The sequence below is a fragment of the Lipomyces doorenjongii genome (genome assembly GCF_038497915.1).
Source record: "Lipomyces doorenjongii strain NRRL Y-27504 unplaced genomic scaffold V1508scaffold_19, whole genome shotgun sequence".
Taxonomy (NCBI): domain Eukaryota; kingdom Fungi; phylum Ascomycota; class Lipomycetes; order Lipomycetales; family Lipomycetaceae; genus Lipomyces; species Lipomyces doorenjongii.
The window spans coordinates 61,701-77,154 of NW_027118086.1; the positions used below are offsets into that span (position 1 = coordinate 61,701).

The 15,454-nt window shown below is 48.7% G+C and overlaps 6 protein-coding genes across 6 annotated transcripts; 2 read left to right on the plus strand and 4 right to left on the minus strand.

The window, feature by feature from the left end:
- Positions 1 to 176: 176 nt before the first annotated feature.
- V1508DRAFT_415895 (uncharacterized protein) lies at positions 177 to 2,160 on the minus strand. Its single transcript, XM_066940140.1, has 2 exons — positions 1,596 to 2,160; positions 177 to 1,533 (listed from the first exon to the last, which is right to left on the minus strand). Exons 1-2 carry the CDS (start codon positions 1,985 to 1,987, stop codon positions 348 to 350), a joined length of 1,578 nt encoding a protein of 525 aa, XP_066796283.1. The 5' UTR covers positions 1,988 to 2,160; the 3' UTR covers positions 177 to 347.
- A 93-nt stretch (positions 2,161 to 2,253) lies between these two features.
- V1508DRAFT_461389 (uncharacterized protein) lies at positions 2,254 to 3,489 on the plus strand. Its single transcript, XM_066942806.1, has 4 exons — positions 2,254 to 2,559; positions 2,614 to 2,763; positions 2,820 to 2,840; positions 2,898 to 3,489. The coding sequence occupies exons 1-4, from the start codon at positions 2,404 to 2,406 to the stop codon at positions 3,417 to 3,419; spliced, it is 849 nt and encodes a 282-aa protein (XP_066796284.1). The 5' UTR covers positions 2,254 to 2,403; the 3' UTR covers positions 3,420 to 3,489.
- Positions 3,490 to 3,536: 47 nt separating this feature from the next.
- On the minus strand, positions 3,537 to 8,326 carry V1508DRAFT_91411 (uncharacterized protein). The gene is made up of 2 exons (XM_066943105.1): positions 4,699 to 8,326; positions 3,537 to 4,644 (listed from the first exon to the last, which is right to left on the minus strand). Exons 1-2 carry the CDS (start codon positions 8,079 to 8,081, stop codon positions 3,654 to 3,656), a joined length of 4,374 nt encoding a protein of 1,457 aa, XP_066796285.1. The 5' UTR covers positions 8,082 to 8,326; the 3' UTR covers positions 3,537 to 3,653.
- Positions 8,327 to 9,920: 1,594 nt separating this feature from the next.
- V1508DRAFT_403875 (uncharacterized protein) lies at positions 9,921 to 11,163 on the plus strand (the record flags this gene model as incomplete). The annotated part of the gene is made up of 7 exons (XM_066938585.1): positions 9,921 to 9,963; positions 10,023 to 10,066; positions 10,173 to 10,194; positions 10,249 to 10,397; positions 10,452 to 10,521; positions 10,572 to 10,687; positions 10,753 to 11,163. The coding sequence occupies 7 exons, from the start codon at positions 9,921 to 9,923 to the stop codon at positions 11,161 to 11,163; spliced, it is 855 nt and encodes a 284-aa protein (XP_066796286.1).
- A 1,384-nt stretch (positions 11,164 to 12,547) lies between these two features.
- On the minus strand, positions 12,548 to 14,105 carry V1508DRAFT_415911 (chromatin associated protein KTI12). Its single transcript, XM_066940141.1, has 3 exons — positions 13,846 to 14,105; positions 13,532 to 13,769; positions 12,548 to 13,456 (listed from the first exon to the last, which is right to left on the minus strand). The coding sequence occupies exons 1-3, from the start codon at positions 13,994 to 13,996 to the stop codon at positions 13,000 to 13,002; spliced, it is 846 nt and encodes a 281-aa protein (XP_066796287.1). The 5' UTR covers positions 13,997 to 14,105; the 3' UTR covers positions 12,548 to 12,999.
- Positions 14,106 to 14,127: 22 nt separating this feature from the next.
- V1508DRAFT_415914 (uncharacterized protein) lies at positions 14,128 to 15,245 on the minus strand. The gene is made up of 2 exons (XM_066940142.1): positions 14,909 to 15,245; positions 14,128 to 14,855 (listed from the first exon to the last, which is right to left on the minus strand). Exons 1-2 carry the CDS (start codon positions 15,195 to 15,197, stop codon positions 14,227 to 14,229), a joined length of 918 nt encoding a protein of 305 aa, XP_066796288.1. The 5' UTR covers positions 15,198 to 15,245; the 3' UTR covers positions 14,128 to 14,226.
- Between the last annotated feature and the right edge of the window lie 209 nt (positions 15,246 to 15,454).

Genomic DNA, 15,454 nt, shown 5'->3' on the forward strand with positions numbered 1-15,454 from the left:
GAACAAGTGTGCGACTGACAGCGCTAAAGGGGCGATGTTTGTGACCGTATACTTTGCAATGGGACAGTTTCCTGTCGACGCGTCGGAAGGACGTAAACAACGGTACGAGCACCTTTATTTTACAAACTGTTGCAATTAGAGCACCTCCGGTGCAGAATAGCATCTGGTGGATCGTAGCGTAATCAATTTACCCAGCTATAGATATAGATGCATTGAACAACCAAAACAATCCTTAATAACACCTATCAGGCTCTAATATACACCGTGATCTGCAGCAAAACTATCTAACTCAAGCAATAACCATCTACTAGTTTCGAGCGATTTACAAAATGTACATGTTCGTCATATCAACATTCCGCCCCTTTCTTCTCATTTGAGGACGACCTCTCGTCTCCGGAATCGTGCCCGTTAAGTCCTTTCCGTGTTTCCGCCGGTAGTGACTTTTCGCGAGGTTGCCACTTATCGGTTCTTGCAACTTCCATTCGACTGGCAACGAAATTCTCCATCTCAACTAGTGCCTCGTGCAATAAGTTCGGGTCACAAACAGTCGAAGAGTACCACCTTCCAGATATTTCCGTGCCGCCTATTTCGATCGCGTCTTCTAGCGTATTAATCATCTTCCAATTCCTTTCCGCACAAACACGCACCGGGGGATTCTTAGGCTGCACTGTAACTATAGCAGCAACATATAGATCACCAGTTATAGCCAGCATATCGCCGGCCGTGACCACGATCTTGTCAATAACCAATATCTCCTCGTTCGGTTGCTCAGATTCTGTGCCAGGGTCAGGTTTGATCCTCAGTGCTTCGCCAACCCATATCTTCTCTGCCCCCCAAAATATTCCGTTATATTCCGTACCTTCTCGGGTTACACGATCTTTGTCAAATACTGACCACGATTGGACAACGTCCATTACTTTTTCGATTGCGCATGTCTGCGGCATCGCCAGCCAAGGCAATATATCATCTTCTGGAACATCCCGCAGAATCGATTTAGTTTCATATAGATAGAGCACGTATCCCTCATTTTCTCGTGCCTCCTGCTCCATAGCATCTACTATAGGTTCATTGTCATACAACGACGGCCGTTGATTGACAAGCGCAGGCTCCCAGTAATCACTGCGTCCCAGCTGTTGTACGCGATGCCGCACAACTTCACCCGTCCGATACCACGGCCCGCCAATTTTGGCATCTTCTTTTCTCTCCTCTTCAGCCTGCAACCGTGTAGCTTCCTTCATGATTTGGGCTTCAGTCATTTTCCTTCCCGCCGAGCGTTTTACATGAGCGCGCTGCAGCCCCATGCTTTTGATACTGCATAAATCGCATTTACATTGCGATCTGTCATGGTCACAGTTCGTTGCCATCCAAATCGCGTGAGGTACAAATTCATGCGGACGCCGGAACTTGCGACCTGATGGATGTCCGAAGATGTAAATGTCGTGTCTATCCTTGGCAACGCCGGGCTGTTGATTGGTGCAGTGGTCGAAGATTGCGTATCCTTTAGGCATTGATTTTAGTACTATGGGAGCGCCTGTTGCGCGTTAGCGTTATAAGTCCAAGTCCAATAGAATTCAATAGTGGAATCGTTGGCACCTTCTGGAATAACACTAAGATCCTTGCCTCGCGAAAGTTCGTCCTCGATCATTAAATGCGCAATTCTTTGTAAATAACTGATATGCCGCGGATCATCACGCTGGATCGTTGTGAAATAGTTCCGTGTACCATCTGCTGTTGTCTCGGGATTCAATAATTCGCCGGACGGAAAGGTTGATGGATCGCCGTCAGACCAATGGATCACGATTCCTGGGCCATTACTATCGCCAGTAATTTTTTGTGTTAAATCAATCGCTGTCGGAGTTTGGCGGCCAGAGTGAGTGTCTATCAGGCTTATCGACGACTTCTGACTTGACGTCGCAGGTAGTGAGGGACGAGGGGTTTGGTTGGATTGTGTCGGCGTGCCTTGTCTGCTGCCATACCGCACCATCATGTCATTGAGACTCAGTGTCTACACGCAAAAAATCTCGTCCGAACGCGCAATTGTTGGCAGGGTACACGCCTATGGCAATAGATGCGGTATTGAAGGAAATCATCCAATAACAGAAAATTTGTTGACAACGCCAAAGAGAGTCGAAAAGGAGAATTACTACGGTAAATGAACTTAATTTGTGCAACATAGTACAAGTTTTAACGTTTAGAGCTTCCCTTACGTAACTTCGCTCAACGTACTAGTTAACTAACTTTGATTAGTTAACTAACCTTGACCCAGTGCTGCGATTAATCTAGCTGTAGAGGCTCGCCGCATGTCGCCTGTTCCTGCGGCTGTCCCAGTCAACTTACTCGTACTTGTTGCCAGTATACCGGTCAGTTAACTGGATTGACGATGCGATAAGATCGCGATACAAAATGTCGCTAAGGGACCTATCAAGATTAGTCGAACGACTAACTCACGACGTGGAAGCGCTCGAACCGGGGCCATCGACGCGAACAGATGGCGAATTTGTTGCGGATGACGCGCTGAATATATGTAAGCAGACGATTCAGCGCAATATATTATCTTCAGTAAGCATTCTGTCTGCAGTCCGAATCCATAAGGAGTACTAATTAATTCTGTAGAATTTGGAATATGCGCGGAAACTACTGGGACAAATTGATAAAATTCCTGTGGCAGGCGGTATCGGCGGACTGAGCGAGGCGAATGAATTAAATGGAGGTGCAAAGGCTACGATATTAGGTGAGAGAAGGCGGATACGAAACATTCAGGATGTATGTTATTCCTACGCTATGGATTATGCTAGACGGCAGCTAACGCACAGATTCAGAAATTGCAACTCTTTGATGGGGTATATTTAGTGTACTTCTACACTGAACGCTGTCCAATTTGCTGACAACCCGATTAGACTCTCTCTCAGCGAATAGACATGCTCAATATCACACTTGAGACAAGGAATATCTCAGCATCCAAGAAACCACTACAGTCAGTTTCCCAAGCCGTGGCCGAGCTGCCCGCCGACGACGTCGACATGCTGTCCACACCCGCGGCAACACCGATCGCTACGACCAACAAATCTGAAGCATTCGCAATTCCAACAGGCATACCGACGACCCTCGAATCCCGTCTTGATTACCATCGCCAACAACAGGACTCTATCTCTGCGTCCCTCCTTGCACAGACCCAGATTCTCAAGCGCAACGCTGTCGCACTCGGCGAGAAATTGGATGTGGATAAAGACGTGGTGAATAATGCGGCCACTGCGTTAGATCGGAATGTTGACAACATGAAACGGACCGGTGGCCGACTGACACAGTATCGACAATTAAGTGCTATTGGATGGAGATTTTATATTGTCAGTGCGCTTGTCATGTTTGTTAGTGTACTTATGGGATTGATTGTTATTAAGTTGCTACCAAAGTGGTCATGATTAATGAAATGTACAATAACGAAGCCACGTGTATATGTAAATAGCTAGCAATAACATAACCCTATACCATATCAACCATTTTTTCCCACGTGAATGAACGAAAACATTAAATAACACGAATGCAGATCATTAATCCCAATACACCATAATAAATACTGGCCTATATACGAAGTCCAAAGCATTTAAACTACAAATCACGCAGTATATTAAACCAATATGTATGCCCAAATGAAGTCATTTACTTCTTACTTCTTTACTTCTTTCATCCCTTTTGTTCTTCTTTCGCTTGTCAAACACCACGCGCGAGTTGCTCATCACTGTCCGTGGCATTACCACAATAGTTTCCGCATCTTCAGCATACGAATAAGGCGGGAATAATGCTAATCCCTGCAGTGCAAACGGTTTCGTGACCGCCGCTTTCTCAAGGATCCGTCGAATTCCGTCATACCCGCATTGATTCAACACGACACTTCTAATCTCATTAATTCGACTTTCAGCAAGCACGATAAATTCTGACCAGTCCTTCTGAGAAATCTGCGTGGCGTCACAACCCCTCTCTAAATGCGACTTGCGCATACGTTGTGTTGGACCGAGTGCCGGCGTTGCCATCGTCGCAAGGACGAGCGCAGGCCAGCCACATCGGTACTGTAATTCATATACTCGCTCGCATTGTCGAAGGCGAGCGTGCACGATACTAGCCGAAACATCATACGCCGCTTGCCAGGCTTTTGAAATCTGAGTACGTTTACCCCACGATCCGTGTAATTGATTTTCCGAGTGTCGGGCGGCAATATCAGTCCACCACCACTTCAACCATTGGCGTAGGCGCAAGATACTGTTATCATGCTTTGACGAAAGTTCAGCGCGGCCCTTAATAACGCTTCGAAGCCAAGCCTGACGACACAAATCGCGCTTATCCCGTGCAACCTTCAACTCCGCAACATGTTCGCGCCCATTATGAAGCGCGACCTCAGTAAAATCCAGCTGCTTCTTCGGATTCGAAGTTTCCCGATCTTCAGTCGTAGCTGGCGCTGTCAGCGTAAACACCTTTCGAAGATTCTTGCCCGCAGCAAGTAGTTCGTTGAATGCAGCTTCAGCTGAGAAATTGTGTTCGAATTTGGATTTCGTGCGGCCGTCCAGAGCGGGGCTCTCAGATGTACCGGATACGGCAGACGACTTGCGTTCGCCCTGTATGCTATTATCTGACGCCTCGTCCAGTTGTGATCTGTTGAGCAGTGTTAGGTATCGATAACACGACAATATGTCAATATGAACATACATCTTCTGCCTTGTGACACTACGAACCAGAGACTCATTCTCCGATTCTCCACGTTCATCAAAATCTATCTTGCTATCAGAACCTTGAGCATCCCCACGATCGTCTAATAGGGTCAGCATTTCGCACGCGCCACGAAATAAATGAATCCTACCTTCTTCTTCGCTACCATCCCCGTCTGAATCACCCAACTCCGTCATCCGTTTGTGCGAAATCGGGACCACAGTGATACGCGTCGAAGTACTCTTAGGCCCCATCCGCATTTTCTTTATGATTACCCCTTTTGCTGTAGATGCCGGGGGAGAGGGTGTTGACACTGAATACGAACTTTCCGACCTTGCATCCGTCATGATGGTATCAACACCCTCTACAGACGACGCAGGAGTTGAGTCATGCGCCGAGGCAGAATTCTTCAGGTTAGCCAGCGGCTCAACAGCCGATAATTTCTGTTGAACAGGTATGGAAGGCACTACTGCCTCTTCATTGGGCTGTGAAGGCCGTGGCAACGCCGCATTGCTCCCCTCAGAGACGACCGCGAGCTGCGATGAGACAGATTTCGCGAGACCCGGACTCGTGGATATTTCATGCTCGTTGGGATTGCTATTATAGTCCACAGTTGTAGCGGCTGCAGTAGGTGATGTCGTAGACATCGTTTCAGTCCTAATACTAGCCGTCGTTGTCATTGTCGCACTTGACGAAGAATCAACTAATACCGAGTCAGAGCGTTTCTGCTTAGGTGTATGAGATTCCGATAAATTCGCGAGAGGTGAGAATGTCGCAGACGATATTGAAGGATGGATTGACGACCGCATGGACGATTCAGGAACATTGAGTCGCGGATGGAGTTCCGCGAATGTAGAGAACGACTTATAAGTCTGCTGTGTACTCGTTTGTTCCGGAACTGGCGCATTCACGGCCTTCTGTGCGATGAGCTGACTATTGGCTGGTAATGCTGACTTCAATGCAGCTCTCGCAAACCGCGGCGACGACGAGGATGATCCTGATGTGGAAGAACTCGACGACGACCCCGATCCCGAAGACACTAAGGGAACGATCGCCGTCTCGAGCGGCGCCGATACAGAAATTGGAGGAACTCCCCCGGGAGCCATCTCAACAGCCTTCACGGGCGCGGGCGCAAGCACGCGGAGCGGCTTCCTCAATGGTCGCGGCGTCACCGCCTCTGGTGACGCACGAGACGAGGTCCCAGATGGAGCTTTATTAACCGGTTGTTTTCCCGGACCTGGTGCAGGAGCAATCGCGCGAAATCGTTCATGGACAATAGCCTCGCCAGAAAGCTTCTTGGAGCGGACCTTCTCGCTTGACACTCTAGATTTTCTCTTCTTAGAGTCTCTCTGTCTAGCACTTTCGTGATGTCCCGACACTGAATTCCTCCGGTCTAATACCAGCAATGGATCAGATGCATCTGCATTTGCTGCCTTCAGTTCCGGCGAATTTTGTGTGCTAGATTGCTGATACTGCTGTTGTTTCCATCTTGGCGAGGACGCGCTTGGTTCAGCCGGTGGAAATGCTGCATCCGTTGCGATATATACTGGCGAAGGCAACCGTGGGGCAACTTGAGCAGTAATTCTTTGGTGGGATTGCTGAGTTCGATCCGGAGTCAAGCTCTGCGTATGCTGCTGCTGTGGTGTACTCTGATTGAGAAGCGGTGACGAAACACTGGGCGAGCCACGTTTATCTGCTGACAAAGGCGGCGACACGAGTGTCGCGATAGATGGCTTGCGACGAGCGAGTTCCGATTGCGTGGTCTGCACTTGCATTTGCGTGTCAGAGGGCAGAGCTGACAGCAGAGATGACACCCCGGTTACTGGAGAGCTAGTCACAGACTTTGGTGACTTATGCGGCGAATCTCGAGCTAGTAACGGAACATGCCCTTCCGCATTATAGTATGGCGTTGTTGTGGCTAACGGAGGAAGCAGTGGCGTTGACGGGCTCTGCCGACCTGGCTGATGCGATTGCGATCGTGGTGAATGCTGTAACTGCGACAGCGCAGGAGACGGCACAGTCATTGACCCACGGTGATAGTTTTGCTGGCTTCTGTGGTATTGCTCGAGTGAGAACACCTGATGCAGCTGCTGTGGGGGCTCCGAACTCTTTAACGGCGGATCGAAGGTAGGCAATCGTGGACGACTCGCAAACTCAAGTGGGGACGGCTCCCGATAGTCTTGAAGACTGCCCTGAAAGTTCTGGCTCGCATACGGCTCTTGTTGTGTCCGATGTTCTTCATACTTAGGCGCCGAGTACTCCGAGAACCGCCCGAAAGAAGAGCTTGGCGGCAGCGGCTGCCCTGGGCGTCTGCCATACGACTGGTAATATTGTGGCTGCTGATACTCTCCCAAAGGTGATGACTGCGATGTTTCTTGACGTGCATACTGTTGGCGATAATGCGTGCCTCCAGGAGTCTGCGAAATATAGGGTAGATACGGCGCCTGTAAAACCGAAATTTGTCCGTCGCTGTGCGCCATGCTAGGCGATTTCATTGGCTCCAGGCGACAATCGGGTGTTCGCGACTGCGACGCCGACAACGGTGGCAACTGCTGCTGGAGTGCCGTGGGCGGTTGTTTCGGACTTGATTGGAGCGGATTCAAAAATCGCGAAAACAGCGACGACGATGGATGGGACAATGGAAGCTGGGGACGCACCGGCGGCTGCGTATATTGTCCAGACTCCGGTCCATGTGCATCAGATGTAGAACGCTGAAGCGTCAGAGGAGGTAGTCGTTCAGGGTGCTGAGTCTGCTGAGCCTGCTGGCTCGACGGCATCGGCAACGGCAGCTGAGACGAATAGTCTTGAACTTGAGCCTGGGCATGGGACTGTAGTGGTGCTGAATATGATGAGTCTCTATTTGTTGCAATCGGCGGTTGGTCCTGCGGTGCAACCAGCGATGGCGATCGGGCAACACCGGAGCGGCCGGATTGCTGAGAAGCCTGTGGAAGCTGGTACTGGTGTGGAGGAACAGGACCATAGTTATATGCAGAAGGCGTGTTATTTTCTGATGAATACTGTTGATAGTAATGCTGTGTATGTCCATATAGTGGTGGTGGGGGCGGTGGTGGACGGTGGGGCCTGTATAATGGTGGCTGTGGATATTTTACTACTTTCTCGGCTCCAGGAACAAACTCAGTTGCCCAGTACATTGGTGACTGCTGTTGCAGAGACTGCTGAAACTGGGGCTGTCCTGCTACATTCGATGTGGAGGATGACAGCCAGCGTTCCTGAGGCTCATTGCGCGAGGGGTAGGCCGTTCCTGTTGATGGTGGACCCGAGAGTCCATCTGGAGTCACTTGTTGAGGTGCTACCGCGACTTCCGAGGGGGACTGACCAATATACGGCTGAGTATAAAAGCCATCATTCGATGGCCGCGCCATGGTGCGCTATTGAGTGGAAAGAATGATCGTCAGTGGAGATCAGAGGAAATAGCGTTCGCGGAGACAGTACACAAATGTTGGCGCAACAAAACCAAGTAAGAGCCGGAAAACGATATCGAGCGACGCGCTGCAGCTAGCTGATATTAGCAGACTAGGGTCAATAATTACTAGGCGCGGATGGCGCTGAAGGAGATAGTGGATGGATGAGGTGTGGTAAGGAATAGAGTGATTGGCGGGAGGCAACGTTGGGAGGCGGAGAGTACGGAGAGCAACATCATGTTCGACTAGAGTTTGTTTTGGTCGTGGTCCGGGCGCGGTCCGCAAGTCGCACGCTCCAGGCCCACAAAGTCCAGTTTCGCCAAAATGCGCGGGCGGCTGTTGCTGTCAAGGCGCAAGCGGGGCGCAATGGTGGCAGATGAGGCTCATAATGCACAAACGCGAAACGCAGTAGCGGTGCAAGTGCAACAAAACCGCGGCAGCGAAATCATACAACTTTTTTGTCGAGTGGGAAGCGACGCGCTAGGCACAAAAGAGGCAAGCGTGCGCGTGTAGTCACTGTCTAGCGCTTGTCCCGTTCAGGCTTAGTGCTAGCATTAACACAGTCAAATCTGCGCTAGCGGCTCTCACGCCGCTAGCATACCCGGCCCTTATTCCCACAGACAGACGATGCATTGAGATAGGCTGAGTCCGACTACTAATCTCGCAGACGGGATTGTGCTATCAGGACTCTGGACTCCAAACTACTCGATGGCTGGCGGCGCGGTTGACACTGTGGCCAGGGAGGCAAAAGAATCTCGTGTGTAAGTCGAACAAGTGATATCTCATACTCGTACTGTAGGGTGACCAGAATCGATTTGGTGCCAGTCACCGCCATAATTAGCTATATTATCTCTATGGAAGCGTCAACGACAATGAAGTGCGTCCCATAAGCGGACGCTTTTTCTCGCGAATCTTCCTGTAAGTTCTAACCAGATTACTGCCAGTTAACCCGGATCCGCAAGGGCTGCCACTCCAATTGTAATACACCAGCGTAATTAGTGAATCATTTTGCATCAATTCATATTTCCCTATATTGGTAAGAGCATTCAGACAGCAGCATCTCGAGCCACGATGAGCTCGAACATGATCATGCCACAAGGTTCCTCTGCGTCCGATATGGTTTAAACTTTCGGATAGTCGGAGAAAGTAATCCGATCAAGCATCCGATCACCCTGAGCTGCCCATGCTCGTTGTTCGATTTGTAGTCATTGGGCAAATATGAAGTATTAGAAGCGCGTAAGATTTGATAAGCATCGTAAAAGGCGTGGGACCGAACGGCATCTCACGGCCAGGGTTAGGTGACGTGGGAGCTGCCCGAGTGTCCGAACTTCCCAAGGGCGTGACGTCATATCCGCAAAACTTCTCGAAATTCGCCAAATTCAACTACCTTCCAGCCCCGCATAGCACAGCCACAGCCCATCCACGTACCAAGTCGCACAGCCGCCCTGTTACGCACCAATCACTGAGTGAAGTCGTAGAATGATCTGACGGCACGTGCTCTCTTCATTTCAGGCTTCATCGACCATCCCTGGGGGGAGGGATACTGGCCGAATGCAGCCTAGCGCCTAGTCCGCGTTTGTCGAAGCCCTTCTGCCAGGGTCATTCGAATCACATCGCCGGGACACTTTTACTCACCCGATCTCCGTACGGTGGCGGCTGGTGCCGTGATTCTATTTCATCTCTTTGTGGGATTCCAGTGTAGGGCAATTCTTAGAATTTCGCGTACATCCGCGGCAAGACAGTCCACGGTTCGTTGGTTTGACGAGGTAACGAGGGATATTACGGCGCAGGCTATACAGCATGAGTTCCACCACAGCTGTATTATCTCCGTTATCTTGTTCGCGTGCGTTATCTCGGTGATTGTTTACAATCCATTTTTCAAGTGTGCTAAATTCCCGCTAGCATTTAAACCACAGCGAGATTACAATCATGCGGACGATGCTGAGGTATGTTAGATTATTTGACAGGCACTTTGATATAGTGCGGTGTGATTGTTTGTTCCAGCGACATTCGCTTCTGTGGATGTTGTCACGATGTTGATTCGTGGTCTAGTATAAGCGTCTGCGCGACTTAGGTACTATTTTCCGTTGTCACTGGCGTGCCTGGCTAACGATTTATAATTACGCAGCTTCAAACGAGTATGAAGCTCGCGCACGATGCTATCGCGCGGCCCATGAAGCCTATGAGCGAGGTGACGGTGCGGAAGCGAAGCAGTTATCTGACCGGGGCAAACAGCATGCTGCCAAAATGGATGGTTACAATGCCCAGGCTGCTGCTGTAAGTCATGCGATTAATTAAGATTGGACGTATCATTAGCTCATTTAATCGTAGTTTGCGTTTCGGTCGAACAACGTAGACTCAGATCCAGATGAAATCGATCTTCATGGCCTTTATGTCAGAGGTGCGTCTGCTTATCCCTACTCCAATTATACTGCTACTGATGACATCTAGAGGCTGAGGAATATCTCGAGAAACGTATTGTTATTTGCAAGGCACGCAATGAATCTCATCTGGAGGTCATCGTGGGCAAGGGCAACCACTCCACCGGCGGAGTCGCGAAAATTAAAGTACATCCACATCTGTCATTCACGGTTCGTGGAGAATGCTAATCCTAAGTTTTGATGTTATATAGCCAGCTGTCGAACGTCTCTGCCAAGAACACGGCTTTCAGTATGCTGTAGACAACGATAACTCCGGCGTCGTCATCATTAACTTCCAGCAATCTGGCGGATACACCCCGATGGGCCAGATGCCATTCCAGCCCAAACACAATTTCGCGCAGACCAATTATCATTACCCGAGTCTCGAGCGACCTAATGCGATATACAAACCACAGCACCAGACCAACAACGCGTACGGCTACGAGAATCAGCCTCAATATGGAAACAGCTATCCAAATACAGCCGGTGGTGCATATCACCAAGTCTTTGTGTATCCGGGCCATCCGCACCAGCAGTTGCAAGCTGAGGAGCAGCAACAGCAGAACGATGATCTGGTGCTGGTGTTGCCGAAGTGCCTCAAGCAATGTTGTACGATTATGTGACGTTTTTGTTATCTGCCTGTCACGTTTGTTGCAGTGGGATGTGGAGACTGTTTTGATAGCAGGTGACTATTGTACAAGTTTTGTTATCGGTAGCGCCAGCGCGGTCTAGGTTGGAATATTACGCGAAATTTCGAGTTTGTTGTATATGCTGTGAATTGACATATTGTATCATGTGCATGATTATCGTGCTGCATATGCTTAAGCAAACAATTTGGACGTGTGCTTACAATCAACACGTTGCTTCAAGAATATTGCACGTTGGACCTCTTGCAATTTGTCAGTCTGCTATCCTATCAAGGGACAACCCCCGGCTGAGGCTGGAACTAAGGCGGCTAACATCCCCCGGTCGTTGAAGATATTTCTCGGATCCTGTGGACTCGGATGGAGAGACAGCACTGGTTGATCGTATGATGCCTCCAGGAGGTATGTTAATTAGGAAGGACCTTATCAATTGGAATCAAATCTTGGTGTTGTGGAATTCAGTTGATCTTTTTGAACCCGAGGACGCAAAGCCGCCTCTATATTTTCCCAAAATATACTACCTATGTTATCCCAGTCTAATATCACCAGAACAGTGTAACTCGAGTGTTTAGATCTCTAGCGTGGATCATCGCCTATCATCTCAGTTCAGCTTCTCTTCCCGCGCGTATTGTTAAACAACGCGACCCAACGACCACCCTTGTACCCCCAGTGCACCCAGCCTAGCATCGTAGCCAATCCTACACTAAACGATTATACCCTTGGATTACTCTAATCAGAGCAGGACGCAGGAAGTCTATGACGCCCGTGTGTACATGCAGGTCCTCTAGATATTGGTCTAATCCTTGTCTGCGCTATCAGTCCTATTTGTAGATGTTCGACAGGTCCGATCTTGTCAGGACGAACCGTAGAGTATCACGTCCTGTGTGTCTCGTACCGTATCGGCAACTTGCCGAACCCTCGTGTCCTTCGCCCGAACCGGCTACTCGGATCTCGGACTCTCGATCTGTTTTCCATCCGCTCGGATGCTCGGGTACTTTACCTTTGGTCTTTGTAATGCGTTCGTTTTTATTGGTTGTTTGTTTATCGATTGTAAAACTTTTCATTGATTGTAGAGGCTCGGAAGGGAGCGCAGGAATGGACACAAGAACACGTTGGTCCCCCCGCCGAGTATCGGGCTAGCCTAATATCGTGTGCAAACCTTCGATCACCAGGTCACGCATTACGGGATTGTATTATGAGGTTACTATATGCATCATTGGTTGTTTAATTCGCTATGAGAACTCCATCAAACAGTAATGTGGGACACCGCTGGGACAAGACTCAGCTAACCTAGAGTTAGAGTCTTCTGGATAATCTGCTTTAGATACCGAGATTGGACTGCTCGCTAGAGCCCCCCCCCCCCCCCGTGACTCCAAATTACAGTCTCATACATGGAAATTTGGAACAGCAGTGCATGACCTACTAGTCAGCTCCCGGAGATAATTATTGCAAAGCATACGGGATGGGAGGCGCGCCTAGAGATGCTTAGCAATCCCGTCCCTGCTAATTTCGCTATGTTGCGAAAGGGATCCGTGGGCGATTTAGCAACTAGGACTCATTATAGTCGAATGAAAGTGTGCACATGACCAGATAGCATCCTGTGCGGTCCATAAAACTGTCACTCTTTGCTGACGCAGTGAGCGAATGGCGATGTCGAAAGCCAGATTCCGCGGCACCAGAAACACGCTCCACGTATAGAAGAATTTCTCTTTTAACCATATTCGATTATAAGCTTTTACTTCCCAATCCCAAGTATAAAACACTATTTTTGCTAACTTCTCATACAGCAATATGCTGCGCAGGTTGTCAGCCGTATCATGCCGTCCCAAAATTCCGATTTAGGAACTCTGCAAAGGCGCCTTTTATTCTCCCACAATCAATCTGTCTCACCTTATTCAGCGCAACAAAATTCCTTCGTAACCGCTGCACCTGCGCTGTTGCGACAATCTCGATTGGCAGCCGCACCGTTCCATCATCGGCAACAACGACGGTCTGACCCGGGCCGCCGTCCTGCTGTCGTCCGAGAATATGTTTGACGACGTCCTGCGTTTGCTTGTCGAGCTCGTATATGTAGTCAATTGAAACCGCTGGCTTGAGGATTGTTGCAAAGTTGGGTGGCTTGGCCTTGGCGTGGATGATAGAGTCGAAAAGAGATTGGAATATGTCTTCGTTTGGAGTGATTATGGGGTCCGAGTAAGGAACCGTGTAGAGGGGTGAGTCCCATCTATTCATGCCGTTCGGTTCTTCGTATCGAAAGACCAATGCGTCGAATCTGCTGACCTCAGTATTACATTCACAAATGAGACAACGCGAAACCAAAACAAAATATCAAAACAAGGACACATACAAATCTTCGTCCCAAGGATTCTTTTGGACAGCTTCATTCCACGCCCGACAAACATTCGCCGGCGTGCCAACGTGAACGACGGCAAATGTCGTTTGCTCCGCCTTCGCCTCGCAAAATATTTGGTATCGAAATCCTTTTATGTAATTTAATCCGTCCACGACAACAATATCTTCTCGTGAAAAAAATCTCTTAATCGCCGACATAACGTTTGCCCGCGCGATTTTCTCCTGCTTCGCGTCTTCCAGATATTTAGCATTATCCCGTCGATCAAGAGGCGGAATAATCTGGTAAACAATTAATTAAATGGAATGTACCTCTGTAAACACTTTTATCGATTTCGAGCATTTCGTCGGAGACGAGATGGACTTTGCGATCTGGTGCTTTAGCTTTGAACGCGGCGACGATTTCATTGGCGCGGGTCGACTTGCCAGAGCAAGGGTAGCCCGTTATTAAAATTATCGGCATTCTCTATGTGTCAAAGCCAAAATCCTTAATATTGGTTGTGTTAATGTCGGCCTGGTCGATGTGCGTACAAAATATGATAAATGCAAGATATGTGACGTTCGATAATATCGTCATTTTTAGTGTTGGAATAGGTTGGGACTTTGGCCGAGGGGTAAGCTACACATTATTCTCCAGCGTCAAAATGACGCACACTACATGTCTGATATTGCTGAATAGTACATGAAGCTCAATTATCTGCCGGCATCAAAACCGCTAAATTTCTTCGACACTTCAGGTGTCGATATCATACTCTGATTACTCTCAATAACTTCAACCCAATTCTTCAGTTCGACAACCAACTCTCTCATCGTCCTCGAAAAGGGTGACAAAGTTATATCTTCCTCCTCTGCGCCCAAAGTACTCATTTCTCGCATATCCTTTGGCCTGAACAACAACCGCATTTTCGTAATATGCCGACGCGTAGTGCCAGATACTTTCCATCGGTATTCCTGCATCAGCACATCGGAGAGATAAACCACATCGCCAACACTCGGCGTCCACTGCTGCGCATGCGGCCCTGTCCAATAACAAATTGTGTCTATATCCCACACAGAGATCGGCAATGGCTTAACAGCGCCTTGCTTGTCCACTATCAGCGACCTATACGAAACCGATGAATCTACAATGGTGATCCAAGTGAACGGGCCGGATTTTGTGTGAATTGGCTGCGACACAGACATAATGACTGCTAAGAAAGAGAAATACTGCGGGCCGAATGCTTTGAGGTGATCCACAGTTGGAATGCTTGAGATGTATGAGATTCGGCGAGTAGGAAGATGGCGTAGAGAAGTTGGTCTGGATATTTCATGAATGGTTTCATCTATGTACTTATTAGCTACAGAAAACTGTATTTTCTGCGAAACAAAAATGTACCCCGAGTTCCCGGAAAGGACTCGTCGACTTCAGCAGTAGAATAACCTGTCCCGCCCCCTACATTTGTAAATACTACCACATCATTGTGAACAGCAGGAAGTGCTGGAAGTGTCGAGGCTCGTGGCGCGCCGACAAGAACGACAATTTTTCTATTTGTATCAGACGTGGTAGTGGCTATTTGTCCAGAACCGCTCATCAAGCATCTGAGCACAAGTGAAATACTATCTGCAATTATAAGCACTGATATTGAGATCGTGGGGGCAGAGGCATCGGTAGCTGACGTTGCCATGAATTTTAATTGCAGCTAACCGCTGCAGGGTGGTTTATAGTCCAATTTGCTACTGCCCGCACCGACCTCTACCGTAGCATATTTATATTTACATTCACTGTTATTATTATAGGTTCCCAAACAAATTTATTTCAATTATTGCAAGTCTTCATGCCAGCCGTCCATTCTGGTGACAGAGTTGAAAGAAACACTGACGAGAATCATAAAGTTTATTGTGATATGGCGCAGACGCGACAAAATCACTGGGGTTATCACAC

Coding starts and splice junctions, on each gene's coding strand:
- V1508DRAFT_461389 (XM_066942806.1), top strand. CDS start 2,404: ATGTCGCTAAGGGACCTATCAAGATTAGTCGAACGACTAACTCACGAC. Junction 2,764..2,819: donor GGATACGAAACATTCAGGAT/GTATGTTATTCC, acceptor GCACAGATTCAG/AAATTGCAACTCTTTGATGG. Junction 2,841..2,897: donor AATTGCAACTCTTTGATGGG/GTATATTTAGTG, acceptor CAACCCGATTAG/ACTCTCTCTCAGCGAATAGA.
- V1508DRAFT_415914 (XM_066940142.1), bottom strand. CDS start 15,197: ATGGCAACGTCAGCTACCGATGCCTCTGCCCCCACGATCTCAATATCA. Junction 14,856..14,908: donor GTCCTTTCCGGGAACTCGGG/GTACATTTTTGT, acceptor ATAAGTACATAG/ATGAAACCATTCATGAAATA.
- V1508DRAFT_415911 (XM_066940141.1), bottom strand. CDS start 13,996: ATGCCGATAATTTTAATAACGGGCTACCCTTGCTCTGGCAAGTCGACC. Junction 13,770..13,845: donor CGATAAAAGTGTTTACAGAG/GTACATTCCATT, acceptor AATATCTGGAAG/ACGCGAAGCAGGAGAAAATC. Junction 13,457..13,531: donor AATCCTTGGGACGAAGATTT/GTATGTGTCCTT, acceptor TGAGGTCAGCAG/ATTCGACGCATTGGTCTTTC.
- V1508DRAFT_91411 (XM_066943105.1), bottom strand. CDS start 8,081: ATGGCGCGGCCATCGAATGATGGCTTTTATACTCAGCCGTATATTGGT. Junction 4,645..4,698: donor AGTGTCACAAGGCAGAAGAT/GTATGTTCATAT, acceptor ACTGCTCAACAG/ATCACAACTGGACGAGGCGT.
- V1508DRAFT_415895 (XM_066940140.1), bottom strand. CDS start 1,987: ATGATGGTGCGGTATGGCAGCAGACAAGGCACGCCGACACAATCCAAC. Junction 1,534..1,595: donor GATCTTAGTGTTATTCCAGA/AGGTGCCAACGA, acceptor CTAACGCGCAAC/AGGCGCTCCCATAGTACTAA.